Below are 20,774 nucleotides of genomic sequence, written 5' to 3'. Positions count from 1 at the left end.
CTTTTCAATTGATAGAATGGTGAATGGTGGATACAAAACTCTAAGGGCCTGATGTATGACCAGGGTATTTAGCGACTAGCAAATTGCACTTAATTGCGAGTCACAGTTTGAGAGTCACTAATGTCATGTATAACAGTGTCAGACACACTGTTTGCGATTCCCAATGGGGTTGCAAATTTCATGCCTCATGAATAATCATGAGTTACTCGCAATTTGCTACCCCATTGGGAATGGCTGTCCCTTCCAGGGATGGTGACCTTCTGGGCTCAGCAGACTTCCATGTCTGGGTCTGTTTTTAAATAAAGCAGTTTATTTTAAATGCAGCCCGTTTTCCTGAAAGGAATACAGGATGCATTTCAAAAAAGAAAAATGAAACGTTTTTGTGTGAATTTTTAAGGGCAGGCAGTGGTACCAGGGACCACTGCCTGCTCTTAAAAAATATTTGCACATTCATTCCCAAAGGAATAAGGGGTCCCCTGGGGACCCTTTCCCGTTTGCGGATGCTTTTCCACCCTCTTGAAGAGGGTGGTAAATTGCGTGTGTTACATGGCTGTGGGGCACTATTAGGAAGGGAACACCCCTTCCTAAGAGGGAACCTCAAAACCCTATTTTCCGAGTCGCAAATTATTTACGAGTCGCAAAATAGTTTTAGTACATGGCCCACAGGTTTTTTGCATGCACAAACGGGTCGTAAGCCCGTTTGAGCATGCAATTTTCAGTCGTACATCTGGCCCTAAAAGTCTTGGGCTGGTATAATACGTGTGCTGCAATTGCAGAATAGCACACATTTATTCATTTTACATCTAGAATATGTTTCTCCCCAAAACACTATCTTGTGATTGTAACTACATCTTGCACTAGGACTTATACATTAACCAACCCTCTTTAGCCTGACAATAACTTCTAAATAATGCTGATAATTAGAAACCCATACTCATAAATGTTTTTTTTAATTCACATCGACACTGCTGCTTCAGTCAAATGTGTGAGGATTAAATGACAGTGCATTTGTAATGTTTGTAGAGCTGTCATCAGCCAATATTCTATGTTTGAAACTGTAGCCTGAGGAAACATTACTGTGTATGATTATGCCTGATGTAAAGACAACTTTTTTATTTGTTTAATTTTAACAGACACCAAGCAGTGCATGATGATGTGCACCCCAGTTAGCCCCACCGTGCGAGGCGGGCCCGGCCTCTCTGACATGAATCAGTACAGCCAATGGCTGGCTTGTAGACATGAAGCTGATCTGTTGCCCATGAAGGAGGACCTGGCTCTATGGCTGACAAATCTAATAGGTAGGGACAAAATACATCTATATTCTGTGTTTAATCGTGTTTCACTAATAATGAAATATCCAAATTGTTTTGGGAAGGATACTGGATGATTCAAAGCGATTTTCTTTCCAGAAGCACAAATAAAAATCGGAATGCTGCTCTTTTAAATGCATTTCACAATATTGACATTGTTAAATTGCAGCATTCCTAACCAGCCTCTGCTAGGATTACATTTTTTCGCTTCAGTTCTTCACTGTTTCAGGATCAGTTGTCAGATTCATTCAGGCAGTTTTGACTTTACTTGTATGTCTTTATGTGGAATGAATTGCCATTACCTGAGAATAGCAGGCCATGAGATTCCTCATTTTGAGGGAGTAAATGAGTAAGTAAATGTATGAATGAATGAGTGCGGGGGGTGGGGCAGGCAATAAAGCTATCAGTGAAGGTGCTTGTGAACATTTGTACAAGCTTATTGAATTTAACAGTTTGACAATCATTTACACTAGAATTACAATGTGATTTATTCCTGTACATGTTTCCAAGCATAAAACAGATCGGCAAAGAAGCACTATTTTTGCTTCATTATTCCACATGGTGATTCACAGGATCAGAAATAATTGTATCTCTAACAGTCAAAGTGTGTTAACAATGATCTATTGTAATACATTTAGAGACAACGGAAGAAATGGGAATGTTACAGGGTGATGGGGTGGATGGTCATGGAAAACGCAGTGAATGCCCACAAACCTGTATATTAAAGGACTATTAGACTGTGAGAAATAAGAATGAGCAGAGGGGGATGACTCCATGTGTGAAAATGCATAGTTTTATTCGATTTACTAATTCAGATTTCCCCCCTAGCATAAAATACTTATAACTACGTTATGGAAAGTAGGAGTGCTCCAGGAAATTGTTACTGCTGTCCATTCCCAGGAGTTTATCTGTCAATTGCTTGTCAGCTGTGCATGCATTATCCTGCAGATGGGTATTGTTAGACCTGGCATCCTTGGCGTGGTTGCCCCAGACTTTTTGCCTCTACCTCCTACGTTTTTGACACTGTGATGGATTTCGTTTTGCTGGTCTAGATGCTGTGGGCACGTTGTCACTGCTGATAAGTGCTAAAGTGCAAGTGCCCCATGGTTAAATTATTTCTGTGACTGGTTATTTATGATTGGCATATTTGTTTTACCAGTAGGTCCCAAGTAAAGTGCACTATGTGTGCCAGGGCGGGTAATTCAAATGCTGCTTGTGGGCCTGCAGCACTGATTGCGCCACCCACAGGAGTAGCCCTAAAATGGGTCTCAGGCCTGCCACCGCAGGGCTTGTGCGCAGTCTGTGAACTGCCATGTTTTCCTAGCAAATGTACACACTGGCCAGGCCTGACACTACCCTTTTCTTACACATTGAACACCCCTATAGTAGGCCCAAGTTACCTCCCTGGCCAGGGTGCATTGTATGCAAAAGGTAGGTCTTGTATTAGTGTGGGTAACATGTCCTGATAGTGAAATACTGCCAATTTAGTTTTTTCACTATTAAAAGGCTATCTTGCCCATAGGATACCATGGGGAATGCTTTGTGACATGTTTACCTGCATATCTTCACATAACGGCAAGATAGACATATGGAATCTGGTATCCCTGAACTCAGAATTTAATAACAAATCCTTTAGTGAAGATGTTTCTTAAATTCTAAGTTTGAAAATAGCACTTTTAGAAAGTGGCTATTTTTGTGTTCAACCTTTCTGTGTGCCTCTCCTTGTTTGTGTATTGACTGTCTGGTTTGTGAGAGACAGGGGGTGGGGGTGGCTGCAGGTGGCTGGTTAAGTCAGCACTAGGCTAAATAGCCCTATCTCCATGGAGAGTTTTGGGGAGGAGTAGCACCTGGGTCTCAATTGGTGGAGCCACAAAGCTGGCTCCATCTTCTGCAGTGCGTCGATGGCCCTAGCCCACATTCACAAAGTAAGAAGAGGTGTACTGGCAGAGTGCACTAAGAACTGGTTTAGGCTGGGTCCAGGGCCCCTCACACAAGAACAACAAAGACTTTTGGGGTATAAAAGTAGAACTGGGACCCAAATAAAATTCGACTAGGAAACTTCGTGATCAAGAAGGAACCCCTGCCTAAGAAGAACAGCAAGGAAGACTGAGGAAAAGTACTGCCATTGCTGAGTGTCTGGAAGCTGACCTGCAGTTGCTGTTAATATTGGGAAGAAGGACTAAAGGGTTTTCTGCTGTGTGCTGTGTCCCCCTACTTGAAGAGGAACTGTGCTGTGCGCTCTGTCCCTCTGAGGTGAACCTGTCTCCAAGGGCCTGAAAAGAGCTGGCCACCTGTTTCAGACACAAGGGTACAAAAGTGTTGCCAAGAACTCCAGTGATTCGCCCTGCACCATGCTTTGCTTGTGTACCCCCACTAGGACGTCGCGGGTGCCGCTGTGAAGCCTGCCATGCTCACACGCCTTCCCGCTCTCCAAAACCACCAAGAGCGCTGCATGCCTCACCGTAGCCGGCCCAGGACAGGTGTAAAGTACTGAGGGCCGGTATTCTCTCACCACCGGCCCCTGACCTCCAGGTTTGCTGTGTGTCCTCTTTGAATCCCCGCTGCCGGCCCGGGAGCCTAGAGAACACTTTGGCGGCATTTACCACTGACTGCCTGGGGCTGAGTTTGTGGTGCAGAGAAGCCACGTTGCAGTGCAAGCAAAGCCGGAGGGTTGCCTGGTAACCAGGATGCCTGCGCCGACGTCACCGATACAGAGAGCAGAGCCACTGGAAGGAAGTCCTGTCCCGACCAGCGCGTCACCGCCGGATGAGAAGGGCTCCCACCGGAGGATCGACTGGAGAGAACCATCCCTGCGAGAGCAGCCTCAGGTAATACGCTCCCGGCGCGCTTCTGTCTGTGTGAGGCCAGAAGCGGGTGGGGAACCGGAGGGCTGTAGTGACTGAGCTAGTAGAAGGCTTCCAATATGACCAGAACACGTGTATATTAGCTGCGATGGATATCGCTTCTTTATACACTAATATCCCACAGAATGAGGCATTGACTTGTATGGAATATGTACTTAACAAGAGAATTGCACCCCATAGAGTACCAACTGAATTTATTGTTCAACTTCTCGAAATTGCCATGAAGAAGAATTTTTTCGTATTCCAAAATGAATACTATATTCAAACTAATGGAGTGGCGATGGGGGCAAGTTTTGCCCCCAATCTTGCCATCATTTATATGAGTGAATACGAGAGCAAATACATCTTAAATCAATATAATCCTTACCACAATAATATTTTATTGTGGGTAAGGTATATTGACGATGTCCTCTTGATTTGGCATGGAAAACAGTCAGAACTCACAGAATTCCACAGCTGGGTTAATACTTGTTCAAGCGATTTACAGTTCACTTTGGAATCGAATGCGTCCACCATCAACTTCTTGGATCTAAAAATTAAAACTGAGGAGGGAAGATTGTATACCACCTTACATAGAAAGAGCAGTGAAAGAAATACCCTCCTCAGATATACTAGCCATCATCCACGTAACCTTAGGGACAATTTGCCCTTCGGGCAATTCCTAAGGTTACGTCGAAACTGTTTCAAGAAGGATGATTATTTTGAGGAATCAGCCACCCTGATGTCAAGACTAAGTGAACGTGGGTACCCTACTAGACTGCTCAAAAAAGCCAGAAAAAGGGCATGGCATAACCACCGGGAACATCTGCTTTGTACTAAACCCAAGCCTAAGGAGGAACGGTTGGTCTGTGTGACGACATTTAACACAAAAAGTAATGCCATTAAAAAATGTGTCAATCGTCATTGGCACTTGATCAGCGATGAACTAGGGGGAATTCCACCACCATTACATGCATTCCGTAAAGGGATGAATATCCGCAATCACCTAGTACAATCTATGCTGCCCAACAAACAGCCCTTGAACCAATCTACATTATGGAGTGGACAAATAGTTATTGGCCACAGGAAGTGTGGCTCTTGTAAAGCCTGTCCGCTCACAATAGAGGGTAAGAGTCTCACCTACAATGAGCGCACATATAGATTGACACAACATACTAACTGCAATACCTCATGGCTCATTTATGCAATCATGTGTCCATGTGGGTTCCTGTACGTTGGTCAGACAACACAAAAAATAAAATGCCGGATCTTGCAACACATGAGCCGGATACGTTGTAAAACCCAAGGTGCCCCTCTGGTAGACCACTTTAGCAGATTTGAACATTCAGAAAACAGCTTGAGGTGGTGGGTTATAGAGAAAATAACACAAAATCCACGAGGTGGTAACCTACATAACATCCTGAATAGAAGGGAATGTAAGTGGATATACTCTCTCAACACTGTTAACAAGGGACTCAACGAACTTGAGGAGATGAATAAACAAGTAGCACTGCTGGGTATATGAGTACCATTATGTTCGAGTCATCGGAAAAGTATGTCTATTTACAATAATTTCTCATGTGATAACCATAATGAACAACACTATATGTACTTATTGATCTTATCTCTTCGATAAACATGCATGATTGAATGTGTATATGTTCACATGTACCCAATTGTCTATAAGTACAGAAAATGTGATCCATTGTATATATACTTTTGTGAAGTTTATATGTAACCCAAACCACACTGACTGTCAATCTATGATGTTATTCAGCTAATGGTGTTAAAGCCAGAGGTTTGTAGACATCTATACGGTGGCATAGCTATGATAAGAGAGTTGTCCTCCCTTTGTTTTTCTGATGAGGTTGACAATTTTGGTAATAGAATCGTAGTATTGCGCCTCAGGATACTATCGACATTGCCATCTATCCCAGGTATGCAATTGGAGCTGTACAATTTATCCAACAGGATTATTGACAAATTGCATTAAAATATTCATATCATCCAACAAGTCCACTTTTTTGAACTATAATGTGCACTATGTCCATTAAATAATTTTTTGTTCAGGTCTGCCGGCCGCCCACAGAATACTGAACAAAAAACGGTGCACCTCGCTACATGTTTCAAAAGTAGTCCGCTTTCTATATCCAGCTCCGTGAGAGGCAGTGGTGAGGCTGACAATACTTGGTAATGGAACCGTAATATTGCACCTTAGGACACTGTCGACATTGCCATTAATTTCAGGTATGCAACTAGAGTTGTACATTTTATCCAATAGGTCTTTTGAACCAACGAAAAAAACTGTCTAAACCCATCCAACAAGCCCGCTAATTTTAAAATTAATGTGCACTATGTTCGACTAAATAATTTTTGTTTAGATCCGCTATCCGCTTATAGAGTGCTGAGTAAATAACAGTGCATCTCGCTACATGTTAAAAAGTAGTCCGTTTTCTATCCAGCCCTGTTAGAGGCGGATAGGTATAACTACACGCGCATGCGCTGGATCAGTAACGGCGGCGTCCTCGACCGTTGCGAGGCTTGGCTGCATTACATGACGCGAAAAATCGGCAGATAGGTAAGACGTTCTGAGACCGGCTACGTCTTCTTAATCCCTTACATTCAGGCTGTCGTAGTGGAGATACGTTGAGGGAGACAATAAATTATCTGTCTCTTCTCTCTCTCTCCCCCAACAGAAATTTGATCCGAGGAATAGGCACCCCTACTATATGCACTGGAAAACGCGCATATAAGGTAAATGGGGCTTATACCGGTTTTTAATGTTGGGATACGTATTTCTCCTTTGTTGTTGTAAATAGTGAGACTATACTGTGTCTCTCTTTGTAGCTACCTGATTGATCAACTGGAGCTACCTAGAACCTGAAAAAATCTCCAAGGTAAATCTAAAACTCCAAATTTCAATTGGTGTTTAATATTTAATTAATTTTTAATTTTCAAATAATTTTGGTGAATTGTACATTAATATCGATATAATTAATTGCAGGTAATAACTTACCATGGTGCTTGCATGAAGCATTGTATCCTTACCAAGATGTGGTGAGGATGGGATTCACAAAATAAGGGTAAATAAATAAATAATTTCCTCCACTCTAGCATATGCATGTGTATAGAGTAGTGTGCAGACCTAGATAAATTCTGGATTTCACTATTTGTCTTACAGAATAATACAAGGAAAGTTGGAATTCAGGACCACTTCCTCTTGCTCTCGTTTTATTGAAGGGTAAGAATATAATACCTCTCACGGGCTACGGCCTTGAAAAAAGAAAACCTATCCACCTCAGTTAGTAACCGCCACTTTTATCTCTCTTAGGGTTAATATTATCCCTTGGTTGCCTTCGTTTTTGTTCTCCAGTCCTGATGAAGACTCGCAATCCCAAGGCTTAAATTACCTGCTGGGCATAAGACGAGTCGAAACGTCGACAGCATTCTCTAATTACCTTTGGACCAACCAAAGAACTTTATTTAGTGCAAATCACTTTTCAGATATATGTCTTTTCAAAAAGTGTTCTGATTAAAAACTTAAAATAAGTTGGCCAGGGTCCCAATACGGCTAAGCATAAAGTCCGATATTGTCTTGCAAAGAATGTGAATAATAACTTCTCTATCCACTAATTTGTTTTCCTTTCTGTTCACTTGCTTTCACACTCTTGATCACTTCCTTTTTTTGCACAATCCCTTTCTTGGGCAACCTCTGTTTTTATTAATTAGGAAATGTTATGTTTGTGTATAAAATGAATTGTTAAAACACAAAAAAAACAGGAAAGATGATGAATAAGTAAATAAATCAAAAGTAATCTCTTTTTGGTGGTTTAGGTTTATTTTGTGGTACAAAAGTTTTCTCAGTACAATAGAGCAGACGGATTGTGGTTGCTCTACTTACAAAAATTATGGATAGTATTGATTTGACTCATTTTGTATAATCAATAGGTCCAGGACCATTGTTGTTTTGATGCCATAGTAGTGACTGAGCGGGCGCGCAGTGTTGGTTACTCACACCGCGGAGGCATCCATGATTGAAAGCAATCCTGAGAAGCAGCATTCTCTGTGGTTACCGGTACAACGGGGACCACATAATAGGACAGCGTGCTTTTGCTTTTATAAAGTGCAGCGGGCCATCTTATTGAGAAAATCCACCAAGCGGAGCATACTGACGTTTGTAAAAGGCAGCGTCCTGGTATGTCACAAAGTACAGTTTTCTGGGCTACCAGTACAGTAGGGCATACGGACATCCGTGAAGGACAGCGTTCTTTCACACGAGTGCCCGTTTGGTAGGAGCACAGTTTTAAAATGATTTCCCCGCATTGGAAACCGAGTCTATTGCCTTATTGACTCTATAAGTTCCTTTACTGTTGCTGGGACATTTATTGTTACAAGACCATTTTAAAGAACCCCACAAGAGAACCTTTGCTTTTAAAACAACTTTTTATAGTGTATGTTGGTGTTTTATAATTTTGATCCTGCCTAAACCAGATAAAGAGATTTATATTTTTGTAAATAACCTTTGTAGTGTCCCTTTGTGGTGTTTCACTGTGTTACTGTGAGTGTTGGTACAAATACTGTACACATTACCTTAGGGATAAGCCTGTCTGCTCGTGCCAAGCTACCAAGGGGGTGAGCAGGGAATATCAACAGCTGTCTCCCCCTTACCCTGACTACGGTGATGGTTTCTGCCTGGCGATGGCGCAAGTCTCAGTCAACCAGATATCCCATTTCTAACATTGGTGGTCAGCGGTGAGGATTTGAACTTGTATTTGTACTTAACCCACAGTGATTGGTGTACATCACTAGATTAGTGCAGACCACTATGCGGCCACACACTGTATTTTTCTTTTTGGTTCTATTTTTGATCTGGTCCTAAACGTCATCCAAGCATCATGTCTCAGAAGGGTGGTGCAGCAAATGAAAAGGCTGAATTCAAGTTCCACATTGAGGATTTGTATTCCTACAAGGTAGACCAGCTTAGACAATTCTGCAAAGATTTGAGATGTCCCACAAGGAGTAGTTTCTGTCCTGTAACTCCAGTTCTGTAGTAGAGGTATCTCTGTTATAGTCATAATCTAGTGAATAGTCCCGCCCATGTGCGTGGACCCCGGCAATCAAAAATAATCTCTTAAATTGTCAAAATAATGCAGAAACTGCAAAGACACTTAAGAGAGAATTTAAAGACAAATAATGCAGCCTATATCCACAGGCTACACTGTCCAGTACTTCAACTAGAAATTCCACCAAAAAAACACCACACATAAAACAGCCTGCAGTTTCTACCATAGAGAAACTTGCCTCCCCCAGTCAAAGACTCTGGAATGATAGAGAGGAAGGTAGGGACAGACAAGCCCCATAGGCTGCCATTATGTGGCTTAAATAGGATACTGTGCCTTTAAGAGAACTTTCCAGAACTTCTCCCAGTATCCCAGAATGCATAGCAGGTCCCTCTACTTTCAGTTCTTTTTGAAGGCGAAGCACGCCAGACCTGTCGCATTCTTGTATGATGAAAAAATCTCCACCGGGGAGAAGGGCGGGCGCTTATGACTATAACAGAGATACCCCTACTACAGAACTGGAGTTACAGGACAGAAACTACTCCTTCTGTAGTAGGGGATCTCTGTGTATAGTCACAATCTAGTGAATAGAATGGCAAGCCCATCCCCACACCAAAGCGGCGGTGGAGAATAAATACATAACGCCACTACTGTCCGAACAAATTCCGCAGAGAAGCCTGGCCAACCTGAGCGTCTGCCCTGGCGTCAGTGTCCAGGCAGTAATGCTTAGCAAAGGTATGAACCGACTTCCAAGTGGCTGCCTTGCAGATTTCAGCAATCAGCATGTTACGGAGCAGAGCCGTCGTGGCAGCTTTGCCCCTGGTGGAATGAGCCTTAGGCTTACCTCCTAAGGTCTTATTAGCCTTCTGATAACACAATTGTATGCAGGACACAATCCACCTAGAGATGGACTGCTTAGAGGTCGCAAGACCCGTCCTGACTGATCCATAATTGACAAACAACTGGTCAGACGTACGAATATCTTTGGTTTTATCCAGATAAAATTTCAACACCCTCCTCACATCCAGGGAATGGAGAGACCTCTCCGCTGGGGATGAAGGGTTCTGAAAAAATGTAGGCAAAGTTATAGTCTGGTTGACATGAAAATCAGAAATAATCTTGGGAAGAAATTTAGGGTGAGTACGCATAACAACCTTAGCAGCATGAAATACAGTATAAGGTTCATTACAACATAACGCCTGAATTTCACTCACCCTGCAGGCCGATGTAATGGCCACGAGGAACGCCGCCTTCCAGGACAGGTGCTGCAACGAAGCCTTATGAATAGGTTCAAAAGGCTCCTTCATCAATCTGGAAAGCACCACATTCAATTCCCATGAAGGCGAGGGAAGCCTGACAGGAGGGAATACTTTCTTCAAACCTTCCAGAAAATCTTTGATCACAGGGATCTGGAAAAAGGAAGTCTGTGAAGGGCATTTCCTGTAGGCAGTCAATGCAGCAAGATGTACCTTAATGGAATGGACATTAAGGCCAGACTGCGCCAAATGTAAAAGGTAAGGAAGGATGACATCTTCCTTGCAGGTCGTAGGATCATGGTTCTTAGACTGGCACCAGATACAAAACCTCTTCCACTTGTAACCATATGAAGTCCGAGTGGAAGGTCTCTTAGACTCCTTCAGTATGTCCATGCAATCATCGGGCAGATTCAGATGGCCATATTGCACTATCTCAGGAGCCATGCCGCCAAACTCAAAGACGAGAGGTTGGGGTGTAACATCCGTCCCCCAAACTTCGTGAGAAGGTCCGGCCTGCACGGCAACCGAATGTGAGGAAGGAGAGACCGGTGAAGTAGGTCCGTGAACCACCACTGCCTGGGCCACTCCGGGGCGATGAGTATCATCCGAGCTCTAGACCGGGCCAGCTTGATGAGCACCGCCGGAATCAGGGGAATGGGAGGAAAGGCGTACAGAAAGCTGTTTGTCCAGTTGATCCATAGCGCATTCCCCAGAGTCCCTTGTTGGAAGTATCTGGAGGCGAAGTCTCTGCACTTGCTGTTTTCGGCGGTGGCGAACAAATCTACGTCTGGAGTTCCCCACCTTGCGAAGACTTCTCCTAGTACTTCGTCGTTTATGACCCATTCGTGGTTTTCCTGGAGCTGTCTGCTCAGTGCGTCTGCCTGAACATTCTGCACACCTGGTAGATGGGTGGCCGTTATCGTCAGTCCTCTGGCCAGGAGCCAGTGCCAGATCGTCTGCGCCTCCTGCGACAGAGTGCGCGATCTCGAGCCCCCCTGCTTGTTGAGGTAATACATCGTGGTGGTATTGTCCGTCTGTACAAGCAGAAAGTTGGTCTGGAAGGACGGAAGAAAGGCCTTCAGCGCCAAGCGAACAGCCCTGAGTTCCAGGAAATTGATGTGATACGTGGCCTCCATCGGTGACCACGTTCCTTGAATCTGTAGAGTCCCGGAGTACGCTCCCCTTCCCAGAAGAGACGCATCCGTCACGACAGTCTGCGCGGGAATGTCCTTGTGAAAGGGAACCCCTCTGAGGAGATTCTCCGCCGAACACCACCACTTCAGAGACTGAAGAGCATGCAGTGACAGGCGAATCTTGTCGTCCCAAGATCCTTTCCTCTGATCCCACTGGTCCTCCAAGCACTCCTGCAGCGGTCTCATGTGCAGCCGTGCGTGTGGCGTCAGGAAGATACAAGAGGCCATCGATCCCAGTAGAGAAGACACCGTCCTCACTGTTGTAGATGGAGTCGTCATAAGAGCCTGAGCCTTCCGAAGGAGTGATAATCGTCGCTCTTCCGAAGGAGACACGCTTGCTGACAGCGTATTGATGGAGGCTCCCAAGTACTGTATGCATTGGACCGGAGTCGGGACAGACTTGGCCATGTTGATGTGCAGCCCCAGCTTGTTCAAGAGAACGCACGTCTTCTGGAAGTGTGCTCGCGCTTCCGAGAAGGAGGATGCCTTGATCAACCAATCGTCCAAGTACGGGTAGACGAACATCTTGTTCTTCCTCAGGTGTGCGGCTACCACTGCCATGCACTTCGAGAACGTCCTCGGCGCAGACTTCAGTCCGAACGGGAGTACTGTGTATTGATAGTGATTGGTGCCGACTTGGAACCGCAGGAACTTCCTGTGTTTGTGTGCAATGGGCACATGGAAGTAAGCATCCTGTAGGTCTATGGCGCATAGCCAGTCTCCCTGTTGCAACTGAGGGTAAATCTGATGCAACGACAGCATGCGAAACTTTTCTCTGCGAATCCATTTGTTTGCCTGTCGCAAATCTAGAATGGGCCTGAACTCGTTCTTGTCCTTCTTGCGAACCAGAAAGAACCGGGAGTACAGACCTCTTCCTCTCTGAGACAGAGGTACGTCCTCTATCGCCCTTTTCCTCAACAGGATATCCGCTTCCGCCTGAAGCTCGCGCAGCTGAAACCGCGAGCTGACCGGGGGAATAGCTGGAGGAGGGCTGGTGAACCGAAGACTGTATCCATTGCAAACAATATTCAGCACCCACTTGTCCTGAGTAATTTTTCTCCACTCTGCCAGAAAAAATTGAATGCTTCCCCCTACCGGAGTGGGTAACAGATCCGGGGGAAGTAGGTTCCTAGGGCCTAGACCCAGCCTGGCCCTTGGGCGCCGGAGCCGACTGCTGGCCTCCCCTGCCCTTCTGGCGCTTCTGGAATGGCTTACGGAACTGGTGTTGCTGCTGCGATTGTCCCGAAGCCTGTCCCCGTCCATGGCCTTGTCCGCCGAACCGCCGTTGGAAAGGGCGGTACTGCTTCTTGGTCTCTTTGGGCTTTTCTAGGCCCACAGCCGTCAGCGTCTCGGCCTCCGCCTTCATGCGGGCCATTTCATCGTCCGCATGCTTCCCGAAGAGGGTCTCACCGGAGAACGGCAGATTGGCCACCCTCTGCTGTGCATCCGGTTTCAGGGACGTAAGCCGGACCCATGCGTGGCGCCGTTGGTTGACTCCGTGGCAAAATCCGTGCGCCGCCAACAGGGAAGAGTCCGCTGCTGCGCTGATTATCTGGTTGGCCACCAGCATCCCCTCACTTAGTACTTCCATGAAGTCTTCACGCTGCTCCCGAGGTAGATGCTCCGCAAAGTGCTTGAGGGAGTCCCAAAGGGCGCGGTCGTATCGGCCCAACAGAGCCGTGGCACTCGCCGCTTTCATGGAGGTAGCGGAAGTTCCACAGACTTTTCTCCCCGCCGAATCAATCCACCTTGACTCCTTATCCGGGGGAACCGTGGAGGAAGGAGTGGTGGCATGCTGCTTGCGAGCCGCCGTGACGATGACAGAGTCAGGCGGAGGCTCCGCTCTCAAAAAGGCCGGATCCGAGTCGGGAGCCCGGTACTTCTTTAGTAATCTTGATGGAGCCGCCTTCGTCACCGCAGGGGTGAGAAACAGAGCCATAGCCGGTTCTTCCAGGCCCGGCACCAGAGGCAGGAGAGGACGAGACAGGTGCTTTTGATGTAGAGTCTCGAAAATGACCGACGTCTTCGGAGTGGGCACCGTCAGAGATATGCCCAACTTCGCAGCGCCTCTCAACAGGACGTCCTGAAACGCCACCAGGTCATCTATCGGGGACACTCTCATGTCCGGTGACCCCGATAGGGTAGGGGAATAATCCCTGGTCCCAGAAGACCTCGTGTGTGAGCAAGATTCGCGCCTCCTACGGCGGTGTCTTGATCTCGTGGATGATCTGCCTCGCGATCTCTCCTTCCTCCTGGAGCGAGAGCGAGACCTGCCTGCCCGTGGGCGCTCCTTCGGTTTACGTGGAGGGGTCTTCCTTGGTTTCTCACGGGGTTTCGGCGGTTCCTCCCGGGGTTTCGGTTTTGGAGTCCCCTTAGGGGGAACAGGCAGGGACGGCAGGGAAGTGGACCTCGGCGGAGGAACCTTCGGCTGCGGGGTGGGCCCATGCGGAGGGACCGGAGGTGGAAGAGGGTCTCCTGAAGGCAGTGGCGGTTTGGGTGGAGGGTCCTCCTTAGGAACAGGAGGAGGAGGCGGAGTCCTGGGCCGAGATGGCGTGTAGACTTCCGAGTACACCAAGCCCGGTGACCCTTTAGGCGAATGATGCGGAGAGCCAGTCCCATCAGCGGGCGACCGCTTCCTCTTGCGCCCTCCACTGGAAGCAGCGTGACTTCTGGGACTAGAATCCCTCCTGTGCCGTTTAGGAGAGGGTGACCGACTCCTAGACGCTGACCGCTGTCTGCTGGACGCAGAGCAACGCTTCTCTGGCGTAGAACGACGCCTCCTGGGCTCCGGCGTCGATCGCTGCCTCCTCGACGTCGACCCTCCGCTCCTCGGCGTCGACCGTCGACTCCTCGACGTCGACCTCCTCTTCCGCGACGCCGCACGGTGCCGTCTCGATGTCGAGCGTTCCTTGGACGACGAACGTCGCTGTCGTCTTGATGTTCTCGACGTCGAGGAGCCCCTCGACGTCGATCGGCGGTGTCGCCTCGACGGCGAGCGTCGGTGCCACTTCGACGGCGAGCGCCGATGCACGTCACTCCGCCTTCGGCGTCGATAAGAAGATCTCGACGTCGACGAAGGCGATGACGTCGACGGTGGCTTCTCCTTCGACGTCGAGCCGTCACGCCGTCTCGACCCGGAGCCCCGGGGAGAAGGGGAGCACGCCGCCGTCATCCCTCTCGACGTTGTCATCGATGCAATCGACGTCGACGGAGAATGGGACTGTTTGCTGGACTTCCTGCCCCCGAGGAGCCCCCCAGGGGCCTCAGCAGAGGCAGAGGGAACCTTCCCAGCCTGCCCAGACCCACCTGCAGCCCGCAGACGCCTATCCTCCAGGCCAGCCAGCCTGATCTTCAATCTGTCCCTCAGAGTCCGAGCAGAAAGCTGCTGGCAGATGATGCAATCCTCAGGGACATGATCTTCTGGAAGGCACACGATGCAGACATCATGGGGGTCACTCTTGGCCTTCTTCCTCTCACATGCTGGGCACTTAACAAAAAGGCCAGGCATTTTAGAGCCCTAAAACGCCAAAAACAGCACAAAACAGGAGAAGAGAACACCAACAAGTAAAACTGCAACACTTTAAAAAGTCAAAAGTGTCAAATAATTCCAATAAACCCTTGAAAAAGGGAGAGCTCAATGCCAGGGTCCTGTAAGCAGGAGCCGGAAAAAAGAACTGAAAGTAGAGGGACCTGCTATGCATTCTGGGATACTGGGAGAAGTTCTGGAAAGTTCTCTTAAAGGCACAGTATCCTATTTAAGCCACATAATGGCAGCCTATGGGGCTTGTCTGTCCCTACCTTCCTCTCTATCATTCCAGAGTCTTTGACTGGGGGAGGCAAGTTTCTCTATGGTAGAAACTGCAGGCTGTTTTATGTGTGGTGTTTTTTTGGTGGAATTTCTAGTTGAAGTACTGGACAGTGTAGCCTGTGGATATAGGCTGCATTATTTGTCTTTAAATTCTCTCTTAAGTGTCTTTGCAGTTTCTGCATTATTTTGACAACTTAAGAGATTATTTTTGATTGCCGGGGTCCACGCACATGGGCGGGACTATTCACTAGATTATGACTATACACAGAGATCCCCTACTACAGAAGGAGTAGTGCTAAAAAGGATGAGCTACAAAAGGTCTTGAAAGCCTGGTAGGAGGCCAAAGGAGCTGCAGGAAGAGATGATGATGATGAGGAGGTGGGAGCTGCAGGAAGAGATGATGATGATGAGGAGGTGTATGACCAGGGGAATGGGTTTGGGCCACAGGATTTGTCTGTGCCAAGAGCAACCAGCAAGGCTGCCAGCATCCATTCCGCAGGAAGTCTCTCCCGGGAAGAGCGTGAAGAGAACCAGAGAGTCAGGGAAGATGAGCTTGAAGTTTCAAAACTACAGAACCAAAAAGCAGTCATGGAGGAAAAGCGATTACTGTTGGAAAGTGAAAAGAGGGCAAAAGAGGGCAAACGCTCTAGCCCTGGAGGAAAAGAAATTGTTTTTGGCTCATGAACTGAGCATGAGGGAGCTGGATATTGAGGCAAAGAAGTTGGAGTCCAGTTCAAATGGTGGCAGCGCATAGCCAGTGCAAGAGGGTTAAGTATACATACCAAAGGATTTAGTGCCAAATTTCCAGAAGGGAGAGGATATTTATGCATGGTTTGAATTATATGAGCTTGCTTGTAGAATGAATGAGGTGCCTGAAAAGAGCTGGGGGCGGGCCTGTGGAAACGCTCCTTCTCTAAAGGTGGCAAAACCGCCCTCTGGGAGGGCGGTTTTGCCACCTTTAGAGAAGGAGGGTTCCCCGACTTATGCCAAGATGAAGGAGGCTTTATGTCTCAAGTATGGGTTCACAGAGTACAGAGTGAGGTTCAGGAAGTACAAGAAGCTTGATTCAGACACGGGTTGAATGTGTGAGAGTGTATACCCTCGCACTGAAAGGTTGGGTGAAGGGCAGCAAAGTTACTGATTATGAGGGGTTGTATCATCTAATTAGTTGGGAGCACTTGAGCCGTCTATGTGTTCCAGAGCTGCGCCAGCACCTTTTGGATAGTAAGTTACCTGATCCCCGTGAGCTTGCCAAGAAGGCGGACCGCTGGACTAAAACCAGGGTCCACAAGGGTATTGTGGGTACCACAGCCAAAGGTGGGTATGGTCCTCATCAGAAGAGTGGGGGGAAAAGGTAATCAAAGGGAGTTCTCTAAAGGGCCCCAAAACAGTTCAGAGGGAAAAGAGTCCCAGCTCCCCCAGCCTAAGATGTTGCAACCCCCTAAGGGCTGGCATAACTTCCAGGGCCCCCCCAAGTACTACCATTGTGGTGAGAAGGGCCACATTGCCCCTAGGTGCCCTAATAAATCCGAAGCGGCCACTGGTGCTCAGACACCGGATTTAGTCAGTGTAGCTTTGGGAGAGGAATTAGTTTCCATTGGGTAGGAGGATCAAGCAGTGATGACCCTTGTCTTTTTAGGAGACAAAGAGATAGTCCAGGATACCTATCTGCCTGAAAACACTTAAAAATACAGGCAGTGGGTGACCATCAATGGAAGGAGGGTGGAGGCTCCTAGAGACACAGGAGCCAGCTTGACATCCCTGAGGTGTCAGGGGGTGTCTGAGCAGGTCATTCCCAATGCACTTCACCCTGTAGTTGTAGCAGACAATTCTGTGCACCTCTGCAAAGTAGCGCAAGTTCCCTTTGAATGGGGGGATCTCAGGTTCCTTGAAAGTCGTTGTTCGTCCATCTATGCCTGTAGACTGTCTGGTAGGAAATGACCTGGAGAGTTCCCCATGGAGGGAGGTGGAACACCAGGCTCATTTGGAGATGGGTCTTCCTGAGTGGGTCTGTGTGACCACTCGGTCAATGGCAGCTGGTAAGGGTAACCCAGCGGATCTGGAGCCTTAAACAGGGTCCCAGGTACCTGCCAGGAAGAGGAAGGGCAGTGGGCATGGGAAACCAGCCCCCACAATTCCCAAGGTCAGGGAGGAAGCTGACCCTGCTCTACAAAATATGGAGGTATCAGTCTGCAACTACGCTAATGACCTCCAGCTCATCTACAATCTCTCCCACTCCCACAATTCTAGCTCCAACCTCTGTTCTGTTCTCACTTTCATATTGGACTGGATGAACTCTAACCAGTTAAAACTCAACCCGGACAAAACAGAACTGATACTTACTGGCAGCCTCCCTAGCCCATGGTCCTCCACCTTCTGGCCCCCTGCCCTTGGTCCTCCTCCCCCCCTTCTATCAAAGCAAAAACCCTAGCTATTTCAGTTAGCCAAGACCTGACAATGCACCTCCAAATCAGTGCCGTTGTCTCGTCCTGCTTTTTATCCCTACACATTATTCGAAACATTTCTCGATTCTTTTCTGTGGAGGCCCTCAAGCTCATTGTCATGGCCATGATCGTTTCCCGCCAGGACTATGGCAATGGACTTTATGTAGGGATCCCAGCGTATGAGTTCCGGCGCCTTCAGCTCAGGCAGCCCGCCTGATATACCAGCTTCCTAAATACCACAGTGTCACCCCCCTCCTTAAGTCCCTCCACTGGCTCCCCATCTCCCAGCGCTCCCTTTTCAAGCTGGGCTGTCTCACCTTCATGGCCCTTGCAGGTACCGCCCCCGGGTTTATCAACTCAAAAATCTGGCCCTACCTCCCCAACAGATGCCTTCGTTCTTCCACCCAAGCCCTCTTGGTGGTCCCTCGTTTTAAAAGGAAAAAACATGGCAGCCTTCGCTTTTCCTTCCTTGCCCCTACTTTCTGGAACGCCCTCCCTTTTTCCATTCGGTCTCTGCCTAGTTATATGGACTTCCGCAAAGCCCTCAAAACTCACCTTTTTTCCCTAGCTTTCTCTCCACAATAACCTATTTTAGTCCTCTCTCTTCTTTCCCTCTCTTTCTTAGTCTAGTTATAGCGCCATGAAACCGCCTGGTGTTAGCGTGCTCTATAAATGTTTTTAACTTCAACTTCAATGCCCTGGAACCTACAGGGGAAAGGCAGCCAAACTGGGAGACCTGCCTGAGCTGACCCATTGGCAGCAGGAAGGAGGTCCTTCCAGGGAGGAGTTCTGCAAGGCGCAGAGAGAATGCCCTTCTCTCATTGGTATGCAGCAACAGGCCGCAGACCAAGTATCAGGTGGCGAGCCCAAGAATCATCTCATTTACTGGGAGGATGGCTTACTCTATAGTGAGCCTAAGGGCAATGAGCCCGGTGCAGCCCGTGTGCTGGTGGTACCCGAGCGCTTCAGGTCCTTCCTACTGGGTCTGTCTCATGATGTGCCTCTCGCAGGTCATCTGGGGCATGACAAGACCTACCAAAGGCGTGTCACCCACTTTTACTGGCCCCAGATGAAGTTGCACGTCGGTACCCATTGCAGTACTTGCCAGACTTTCCAGGCAAGTGGCAAGAGTGGAGAGAAGTGTAAGGCTCCCCTCCAACCCTTTCCCGTGGTGAGCTCCCCTTTCGAGTGGGTGGGCATCGACATTGTAGGGCCTCTGGCACCCAAGACAGCCTTAGGCAACAAGTTTATCTTGGTCTTGGTGAACCATGCCAGCAGGTACCCGGAAGCTGTCCCTCTCCGGACAATCACAACCCCTGTGGTGGGCCATGCATTGAAGGGACTCTTTTAATGTGTGGGGTTCCCCAGAGAGGTGGTCTCCCACTGTCGTACCAACTTCATCTCGAAGTACATGTAGTCTTTGTGGGAGGAGTATGGGGTAACATACAAGTTTACCACTCTTTACCACCCTCAAGGGAATGGGTTGGTTCAGAGATACAACCGAATCCTGAAAGGCATGAAAATGGGCCTTGCAGACGGAAGTGGTACATCTTCTTACCATGCCTGTTTGCCTACAGGGAGGTGCCTCAGAAGTCCCTCGGGTTCAGTCCCTTTGAACTCCTGTTTAGCCACCCTGTGAGAGGACGCCTCAGTCTGGTGAAGGAGGGTTGGGAGAAATCCTCTGGTAAGACCCCCCTGGATGTAATCAGCTATGTACTGGCCTTCCGCAATCAGACACAGCGCTTCAGGAAGCTCGCTCAGGTGAACCTGGAAGCTAACCAGGAAGAAATAAAAGTATGGTTGACCAGAATGCCACTCAGGTCAAATTTAAACCTGGGCAGAAGGTGTGGGTGATGGCACCAGTGGAGCCTTGCGCGCTCCAAGATAAGTGGACTGGGCCATATGAGGTGGTGGGACGCAAGAGCGATGTAACCTATCTGGTTGACTTGCAGTCTCCCAGGAACCCTTTGAGGGTCCTACATGTGAACCGCCTCAAGCCACACTTTGAGAGGTCTGATGTGACAATGCTCCTTTCTACAGATGATGGGATGGAAGAGAAAAGTGACCCTCTTCCTGACCTCCTGTCAGCCAAGGAGCATTATGTGTCAGTGGATGGGGTAAACCTCTCTCCCACACTGAACCCGGAACAGCAGAGGGCGATCTTGGGTTATCAACAGCGTGTATCCCCCTTACCCTGACTAGAGTGGTGGTTTCTGCCTGGCTATGGCACAAGCCTCAGCCAACCAGAAATCCCATTTCTAACAGGTTTTATAGAATCACCCTGCAGCACAGAATAGGCCACAAAATCTTTGATAATCCACCTAGCAGTTGTTGGAAATGTGCCCTTTTTGCAGGTTTACTATGGATTTTGAACCTTTTTGCTGAAGCCTGATTTTGTTTGGTATGGAACTTTGTGCACTTTACACCTGCTAGTGAGCGGTAAAGTGCTTGAGTGCCCCCCCTTTTAGCATGTAGAAATTGGTATACACATGATTGCCATATTTAACTTACCTATAAGTACCTACTATATGGTAGAAAGTGCATCAAGGACCTGTAGGCTAGATGTCCCTAGTAGGCTGTAGCAACCATTGTGAAACCCACTGCAGTGACCAGCAAACCTGTCTGCAGGCCTACATTCTAGCTTAACAGTGCAGTCTTAGACTGCAAATTCTACCAATCAAAATAAACAGTTTTTACAGGTCAAAGTCTTCTTTTTAGATATTAATTAGTCGCTCCTCATTAGGCCCTATTACCCATAAGGAAAGGTGCATTCGATTTTAAAGGTAGAAATTGTAAAAGTTTACTTTTTATTATGTCCCTAATGGTTTGGGTTTGGCTCCTGTTTTATTTCTTTGATTAA

At 47.7% G+C, this 20,774-nt stretch overlaps 1 protein-coding gene across 3 annotated transcripts in view; it reads left to right on the top strand.

Annotated features, from left to right (window-relative positions):
• GAS2 (growth arrest specific 2) overlaps positions 1-20,774 on the top strand; it is a 779,771-nt gene that overhangs the window by 161,289 nt on the left and 597,708 nt on the right. For all 3 annotated transcript variants that reach the window (XM_086959885.1, XM_086959886.1, XM_086959887.1), the window contains exon 2: positions 1,134-1,298. In XM_086959885.1, the coding sequence (XP_086816011.1) occupies positions 1,134-1,298 (165 nt within the window). The remainder of the gene's footprint in view (positions 1-1,133; positions 1,299-20,774) is intronic.

The sequence above is a fragment of the Lissotriton vulgaris genome, chromosome 2_2 (genome assembly GCF_964263255.1).
Source record: "Lissotriton vulgaris chromosome 2_2, aLisVul1.2, whole genome shotgun sequence".
NCBI classification, from domain to species: Eukaryota; Metazoa; Chordata; class Amphibia; order Caudata; family Salamandridae; genus Lissotriton; species Lissotriton vulgaris.
This window is presented reverse-complemented; position numbering and strand designations above follow the sequence as displayed.